Source organism: Brachycentrus maculatus, unplaced genomic scaffold, assembly GCF_059751285.1.
Source record: "Brachycentrus maculatus isolate JH-2025_06_01 unplaced genomic scaffold, ASM5975128v1 h1tg000299l, whole genome shotgun sequence".
Taxonomy (NCBI): Eukaryota; Metazoa; Arthropoda; class Insecta; order Trichoptera; family Brachycentridae; genus Brachycentrus; species Brachycentrus maculatus.
The window spans coordinates 424,179-433,150 of NW_028281050.1; the positions used below are offsets into that span (position 1 = coordinate 424,179).

Consider the following 8,972-nt stretch of genomic DNA (forward strand, 5'->3'; position numbering starts at 1 on the left):
ACATAGTGCCCAATACTATAAGGATCCAGGTAACAGGAGGTTACGCCATTCATGTAGCAGTATTGGACACTAAAAAATATGATGGAATATTAACTCCAAGATTTATTTATTGATATCTTAAAATAAACAAAAAAAGAATATGGAAGTATTCGTCATGTATGTTAAGATATAAATAAAAGGCCTTCGTATTAACCTTTCCTTCCCGGTGATATGTTTTTACTACAATTTGACTTTAATAACGAGATTATTGATATAAAATATTATACAGGCTTAGAATTTTTGTATTTATCCGTAATACAATTACGTGTACATACATAAAAGTATTATACATAATATAAAGTTATTCATTTGCAGTGACTGAAATAAATAGTTTGTGAAAAAATCGGGGATAGAATCACCAATACACAAATGTTTCTCAGTGTGTGCATGCGTGCCATTCTTTATCGCAAGTCGTTCTTCGAGGTGGTTGTGCCACTACGCCAGCCATGACGGCTGCTTGCGATGTATTTTTTTTAATACTTACCAGAGCTAACACTACAAAGTTGTTACATTTTAACTTTAACTATGATCAACAAAAGCGACATTTAGGAATATTCACATTTTTATCGTTTTTAAATCACATTTTCATATGGCGTACAAAATACATATCACCGTTGCGCGTGGAAGTTTTTAGCACCGTAAGGGAAAGGTTAATAACTCTTATGTGGTGGAAACCAATAATTTGTGAACAAAAATTTGGACCCATTCCAGATATATGTAATTAATTTCATAACATTAAAAATTATATCTGGGTTAAGGCGTATCAGTAGAAGTTTCTTGTTTATTTAACTGATCTGGTAAAACCCACACCATTGGAATGGATTCTTCTTTTTTCTTACGATGTCTCGCTTTGTTGAGTTTAGGCTCTGCCGGGATATTATCAATTTGACTGTTATCTACCTGTACTGCAGTAACTTCAGCATTGAAAGTTATGTTCTTAATTTCTTTGTTAAATCTATTTCTATCTTTTTTACCATCTTCTCTAAATCTATTGTTATCTCTTTTCTGTAGATTTCTAATTGGAGACTGTCCAGGATATATTTTGTCTCTGAAATTGTCATTGTCTTTTCTGTACGCGTCATCGTATTGAACATCCTCAGCTCTAGGTCTGGCTCTCCAATCTTCGACGATGTTGATATTAGGATGCCTGCTCGTTTCTTCTGTTCTGTATTTTTGATGTTTCGGACTTACTTGATAGTTTTTGCTTTTAATAAACAAACGGTTGTTTTCTATTATAGGTTCCGCTTCGTACTTGTTTAATTCGCTGATTTCTATTTCTTGCATGATGTACTGGAAATTGAAGTTGAACCCTGAATCGTAATAGTGCTTGAAGCTATCTTCGTGCTTGAATATTTGCATTTGCAGCCAAGTATGAAGTAACAGTCTGGGAAATCTAGTCAGCCAATACAGAACAAATCCTTCCGGAATAGAACCGAGGCTTTCTTGAGCCTCTTTAGTTAATTCTCTGTAATGATGTTTCTAGAAGAAGAAAAAGATACTTTTATTAGTATTCAAACTCCTAATGGACCTTCACTTTACTAAGCCACTAGAAGTCTTCGGAGGCAACAAAATCGTCAATGCAACCTGTTAGTTAAAGAATTAACGATTTTTAATCTTATAGTATCTATCGCTCACTTGTTCATCTACATATGCATTTGACGTTATTTTATTGAACATGCTGATACAAGAAATAATATATTTGGTAACTGTGTTACCCTTGTTTATCAAATGGAAACCTAACCATTTCGTCATCAAGTTTTCACTTATTGGATAGCCGCATTCAGTCACCGCCTGACAGGGTGTTGAGACGGACTGGCGCCTAGGACTCAGTTAGCGGTGAGTTGGCACTTGCTGTGAGCTGCGTACTACGATTTCCATACAAATAACAACTGAGTTCTTTTGGTACCCCCCTTCGGATCACGTGTAATTTTTGGAATTTTTTAAAGCGTTTCATCGTCAAGTTAATATAACACTTTGTTCATCTAAATGCGGTCTGAGTCAATTTGGGTGCGTATAAGATAAAAGAGAATGGACATATATATAATAGCAGTGTCTTGGTACCTTGTTTCGCATGGCCCGCAGTAGATCCTTGACACTGTCACCGCTGTAGGAGCGGTACTTGCGCAGATCCGCCGCCACGGCGCTGCCCACGCGGCCCCGCCAGTCCCCCCGCACGACCGCCACTCCCCCCACCTCCAGGGGCCCGCCGGGGGGCTCCTTCTCCACCCGGTCACTCACGTCCTGGAAATGGAAGAAAATTTACAACAGTGTTTAACTGGTCAAATATAAGCTAAAATAATAAAAATGAGAGACTTGATGCTGCCACAAAAAAGTATAACACACCTGGAAAAATCCAAGAATTTTTAGCTTGTTCCAAAATATGGGGTAGTTGTGCACCACATTAGCCGTGGGTCTTTCAGGCGGCCTGGATGAGAGCATCGATTTGAGTAAACACATTGTCAAATCTATTTCTTCTTCTGGCATAGTCAAACTGCAAATAAAAACATGATAAAACATAATAGGTACAACTAGACACACCGTCGTTTAGTAAATTAGAAATGGGTAGACTTGGCCAGACAAACCAGCCAGCCCTAGCAAGCTAGCGAGGCTTACCAAACTAGCAAGGCCTAACGAGCTTATGAGGCCTTGCAAGCCAGCAACGCCTAGCAAGATAGCAAAGTCTAGCAAGCCAGCAAGACCTAGCAAGCTAGCAGGGCCTAAAAAACACAACCATATTTAGTTAAAACATTGCTCACGTTAAATGGCTAAGGTTGTATTTCCCTTTTAGAATTTTGGCTTGTCTCTCCAGAACATCCCCAAACGGATGGATACCATTTGAAAGAACATAGTAAAACACGCAGCCAAGAGAGAAAATGTCCACAGATGTTGTCTGAAATCAAAATTTACTTCAATAATTATTATGTTTCCTGATACAAATTATAATTATTTACATTTTAAAAATGGAAATCCATCAAGTATTATTAAATGGCATTAAGGAATACATATTATTAAATGACCACAATCTAATATTCGATTTATAACAAAACAAAACAACAGGGGTCTAAGTAGATAGCAATTTAGGCTAAGGTTAACCCTAATGCTCCGAGGTCACAAAATAAAAATAAAACTTTATATTCCCAATCAAAATATACATACTGTTCTTTCTCCCTTAATCATTTCGGGAGCTATCCATCCATCGGTCCCCGTTACTCCTGATCGTCGCGAGAAGCTGTTTCTTCCGATGTTTAATTTTTTACATAACCCAAAATCTGATATCATAGCTCTTACCGGAGCCTTACTCGTGGGAACAGATAGTAAAACGTTGTGCGGCTTTATATCACGGTGAACTAAAAGCAAAGAGGCAAACCAAATTACTAGAGAAAGCAAATACAAAGCAGCAGGTAAATACTGTTCCATTCCCTGTACAAGCCATAAATCTTTGTTATTTCGTAAATGCTAGCATAGATGAATGTATATTAAATTCTGGCTACCAGTTATACTATTAGTAGGAATATCAAGGAGAAAAATATCCGGATTACCTATATCTAACGAGTGAAGATGAGCCAAGCCTGCAGTAGCTTGCTGCAATACTTCCAATGGATGAATATTGTATACATCTTCTAATTTTTTCTGTACATATTCTTGCAATGTAGCTGCACAGAGTTCCAATGCTATATACCTGAAATTGATTTATTAACCTTTAACGTACGAGTGGAAAAGCTCCCTCGAGACACTGTGATAACCTCAGGATCCACATATCAAATTGAAATTTTAAACCCTTTAAAATTGGATAAACTAATTGAAACAAAGATTATTTGGCGCGCTTGGAATATTTCAACATTTTACAATACATATCTCAAATGTATTTTTCTACCTGTTTATTATAACTGCGATATTATGCATTTTTTAATTCATAAAGTATAAGATATTTATGTGTCACTCGAGTATAGGTGCTCTGCCAAAAAATATAATGCTTATAACTATTAATTTAGAAAAAATTAAGCATTTTCAAAAGAGCAAACCTTTTTATCATAGTAATAAATAAAATGAATAACATTTAGCATACATATATTTTACGGTATTTGTCCATCATAGGAATTATGACTTTCATCATGAAATAAAAACATTAAATAAGTTAAAAGTTATAGGAAAATTACTGAAGCAGTACCTGAATAACTTATCTTGTTCCATACAAAAATATCTGACAACATTGGCATGAGCATCAGATTCAGTGAGTAAAGCCACTTCCCTATCAGCGAAAGTGAAGCATTCAGGGAGCAAACGCTTTACAGCAACATCCCTATTCTCAAAGTTACCTCTAAAATTGAATAACAGCAGTATTAGGGATTAAAACTAAAGATTTTTTTTATTAATATCAATGTTCAGCTATTAAATAGGCTGCAATTTAAATTACCTATAGACAAATGTCCCTTCGCAACCTTTTCCGAGCACTTGCTCAGGATCAAATATAATCTTTCCTACTTTAATCAGACCATTTGCCAAATCCTCGGGTAGAGCAGTCACCTGCCCGTGGTTACTCGAGGAAGAATTTGAGTTCCTGGACCCACTCTGAGAAAGCTGTTGGAATTCACGTATCTACAAAATACTAGCATTAAAATATCTATTTAATGGATATATTCCGTTTTAGAGAATAGATATAAACTAACCTGGTTTCTCAAATGCCAGAACATTGATATGACTAAACCGACTAAAAGAATTAAAGAAAATTTGAGACCAACATTTTCTTGCTGATTAATCCATAAATAAAATTGTTTATATAACAATATTAATGTCAAGGGTTTTTCATCGATATCCTGATTATCTGTTTGAATTCCGACAGAATGAGAAGACCCTTTTGTCTCATTCACTCTTTCTTCGTCACTTTCCTTATTTCTCACGATAACAGTATTATCTTTATTAGTTTCCAACAGGACTTCTGTGGTAGATTCATTTTTTATCTGCAGCCATTTTCCGCCATCACTATCTCCAGTAGGGCCCATTATCAGTTGGATTTGTCCATTATTTAAAGGATTATCGGTATCCAATTTCATCGGAATCGATAAGCCATTCAGTTTAGATAATACTCTAAGGTTTGTATCGGCGTAATCAGGTACGGAGTAATGTCCGAGCAGCAAATACCCTTTCGATATCTCAGAATCCTTTTCATTTCTAACATTATAATAAACATTTATTTTCTTTCTGTGAGCCGAATAATGGTTTTTGTTATCCGCATCTTTGGCTTGATCATTTTTCTCTGTCGGTCCTTCTAGCAAAAGCGGTTGAGAATCATCTGTGGATATAGTTATGGTATTTTTATCTACGAGAGATGACAAAGCGTACAAGCCGTGTACGTGTTCCCCAACATATAAGGATGGGCTGAAAAACATTATAAAAAAATTAAATCACTGGCTAAACATGAAATTTTTAGAACAAATAAGTAAAGCATAGCCACTTACAATAATTCTCTATTGGAATGTTGAAATCCTCTACCATCAGTGGGAGCAGAGACATCTTCCATTATGTGAGCCATTGTATCATCTCCGACGGTATTAAATGGAACGGAAATCAGACCATCTCGATCCAAAATATAAGCAGCTATAACCGGAGACTGCATATCGTGCGACCACACCATTTCACCTGTCTTTCTATCAAATGATGTAACACGTCCATTAGACGTGGAAGTGAAATGAACAATACCTGGTGAGTACAAACAAAGCTCCAATTTTAACATCTATTAGGTACAAAGATCTATTGCTGCCCTTTGCAAGAGTGATATATGTTGAAACCACTCCTTGTATACCAAACAATAATAATTCAGTTCCATTCTAATTACTTACCATAGTTATTTGTCATATCTTGTCCCATAGTATGAGAAGAATAATCAAAAAATGTTACATTCCATCTCTGATTTTCGTGTTTCGAGTCATACATAAGGACATTATATTCAGTCCTCGCTACGTAGATAGCATTTTTAGGATCAATAGGACAAGTATTATCCTTCGAACCTTCAAAAGGATGTGTTTTATCATACCCTGTGGACAAAAAATACTTTAAATATCAGCATAGTTAACAAAACATTATTATGTTTATCCTGAATAATATTTGAAATAATATTTGAAATGAATAATATTTACTATGTTTGTATCTATTATTTTTTACGGAGCCGTTAATAAATAAATACATAATATCATTGTTGATATCCAACACTGGAAACAAGAAAATAGTGAAAATGCATAAAATGAATAATCAAAAATTTTCACTTCTATTTAAACCAATCTCTATTAGGTAAAGAAAATTTTAATTAAAAAAACCTTTTTATTACATTTGCATTCCATACTGGATGATAATATTTTCTTGAAATTATAATCAATGTATTTCAAAGGTGTGGTATAAATATACAAATATAAGTATAGGGAAAAATATCAATGGAAATTTTATTGATAATTGCATGATTTATGCAATGTACGTCACGCTTCTATAAAATTGATGTCATTAAAAACACATAATTACAATTGTATTCTTTTTTATTTGTCCCAAACAATATAAAAAACTTGATAGCAAGATATTTTTTGTTGATTTTTTTACATCATCAGGAAAGAAACACCTAATATTATAAGATGTCATCCAGCCGTGTTATTGTCAAGAAAAGGTTAGTAAGTTGTTTTTGTTTTTATTTTGACATACAAATCACTTTTTAAAGACACGGTTAATACAGTTTTAGGTAAACACTATTTTTTTGTTTTATAAGATATTGAAAAAGCTAATCATATACAGTAGTCCCCGATATTGTTTTGTGTGTTAGCAGATATATTTTTTAATATCATTTTGATTTTCCTTATGACTTAAGGTGGCGACTGCTGAATTTACATTTATACTTTAAACTTACAGATAACTGATCTGATAAAATTAAGGTAATTTTCTATTAAAATATTTAATTAATTTTTTCATCCAGTTTGAAGAGTGACTAATCGGCCTTGAACAAAATAATGTAACCCATATGAATACCAAGAAACTACTGTAAGATATTTAGAAAGGTAAACATAACTAATTAATTACCTAGTATGTGTTTTCTTATCCCTGTTTTAGGATCGATCATGAACCACGTATCGATCTTCTTTCCCGTGTACAGTATCCCATCACTAGACCTGCAGGGAGCGTTGGCAACCAGCTGAGGAATAGTGAAGGGCAGCTTCTTCAGTACATGGTGTTGGCCAGCGTGGGTGCCGAACATGTACAAACTACCGTGACGCGGGTCTGGTAGAAATTGAGGGACAAAATGATCATTCTCATTGGGAACCTTGACGACTGGTTCTAAAAACAATAATAAATAAATATAGTGAAATCCGGTTGCATTTTTAAAAAGAACACGATAACCCGCAAAGCCTCTTTCTTTTTATAGGCTTTTCTGCAGGTAGGATAGGGATGGTAAATGTGAAAAACACATCACAAACACTCAGATCAATTGAAAATAAATCTTTCATGGATTTATTTTGCGATCAATGGGAATCGAACCCGCAATGCCAGTTTCGTAGTCGAGCGTCTACCCAACTATGAAACGGCGCCTGCCAAAGAAGATAATTGGCTGTGCTGCATTGCTAGAAGATCATTGGCTTAGTAATTTTAATAATACACTTAACCAACTGCTCTTTTGGAATATTATGCGTCCCGGACACAAATTTATTAATATTCATAATCATTGACAAACATTTCAGCTTGTCTACAAATTCAATTATTTTCCAGGACACATAAAACCTTTTTTTATAGATGTATATATAAAAAAAGTCAAGTTTATTGGCTACATTTTAATTTCTTTCCATCATATTTTTCAAAAACTGTATGTTTTGCTTTTTTCATAGATACATAGAAGGGGTAACATAACTAGATTTTTGCAAATTTTAGATTAGGTGAGTTTACTATTAGGTGTGCTAATATGTCCATTTAGTCCTGTGGGATTCATTGAACATTCATTGAAAGTAGAGAAAATTACCGTAACAAGAGTTTAGCCTAAAATGTACATTGGCAGTAACGCTTGCTGCCTGAGGATATGATATATATTTTTTATGAATGCAAAAATACATATTACAAAGTACATCATTTTTTTAATTCTCAGTAAAAGGATTATCACTAATAGGACAGCAGGGGTTTTGAATCAAGAAATCTTAACCGGGTAAGATGATTATTTTTAACATGTCATACTCATGAACTAAAATACACTTTAGTTACAAGATACATAAAAAAATCACACACAATTGATCGGTGTGTAAAAGAATTGAGATTATTATTTTTACTAGCCATCCATTGATAAAAGAGGATAAAATAAGTTATGTCTCGGCAAAGAAAAAAAATATTAAGCCTAATGATAAAGGAGTATTAGTATCGGAACACTAAAACAAACACCCATGTACATGCACTGAATGATTTTGGGAACATTACGAGATTATTTTTGTACTATATTATCTGTTATTCAGCATATTGAATTACAAAGTGAGGATAAAATTGTGCAGACTGTAATAACATACCATCTTTCAATGTCCATATAATGTTTCCAGAAATTTGGTCCACTGCTGACATACCGCCCCCGAGCGTTGCAAACAATAATGGCCTGTCATCAGGTTCCCGTGCTAAATCTGTATTATGCTAAAATAATAACATAAATTTAATAACATGTTTCATCATTTAACGCATTATTCGTTATATACAAAGATAATGTCTAACCACACTCTCGGGGATCGCAGATAGCACAGAAGTATGCTCAATGAACAGGATAAATATAGTGGCCAGAATCGGGTAAATCTTCATCTTTCTTTCTTATTTTAAGAATAACCTAGTCATTCAAATAATATAAACGTAAAAACACAATTTTTGTTAGCACATGACATTACTACGTCAATAAAAACAACGTCGTTCTCCATTTTTGACAATTCCATTCATCA

The 8,972-nt window shown here is 34.2% G+C and overlaps 1 protein-coding gene across 1 annotated transcript; it reads right to left on the reverse strand.

Annotated features, from left to right (window-relative positions):
- Window positions 1-276: 276 nt before the first annotated feature.
- Ire1 (serine/threonine-protein kinase/endoribonuclease Ire1) lies at window positions 277-8,955 on the reverse strand. Its single transcript, XM_088267587.1, has 14 exons — window positions 8,755-8,955; window positions 8,559-8,676; window positions 7,096-7,350; window positions 5,877-6,071; window positions 5,496-5,736; window positions 4,707-5,415; window positions 4,454-4,635; window positions 4,208-4,357; window positions 3,579-3,718; window positions 3,196-3,386; window positions 2,796-2,929; window positions 2,383-2,530; window positions 2,101-2,280; window positions 277-1,518 (listed from the first exon to the last, which is right to left on the reverse strand). The coding sequence occupies exons 1-14, from the start codon at window positions 8,836-8,838 to the stop codon at window positions 793-795; spliced, it is 3,453 nt and encodes a 1,150-aa protein (XP_088123713.1). The 5' UTR covers window positions 8,839-8,955; the 3' UTR covers window positions 277-792.
- Window positions 8,956-8,972: the final 17 nt, after the last annotated feature.

What these genes read in the sequence shown, in the direction of transcription:
- Ire1 (XM_088267587.1), bottom strand. Translation starts at nt 8,838, where the DNA reads ATGAAGATTTACCCGATTCTGGCCACTATATTTATCCTGTTCATTGAG. An exon ending in CTGCGATCCCCGAGAGTGTG is followed by an intron (nt 8,677 to 8,754) that starts GTTAGACATTAT and finishes TTATTATTTTAG; the next exon opens with CATAATACAGATTTAGCACG. An exon ending in TGCGGGCCATGCGAAACAAG is followed by an intron (nt 1,519 to 2,100) that starts GTACCAAGACAC and finishes TTCTTCTTCTAG; the next exon opens with AAACATCATTACAGAGAATT.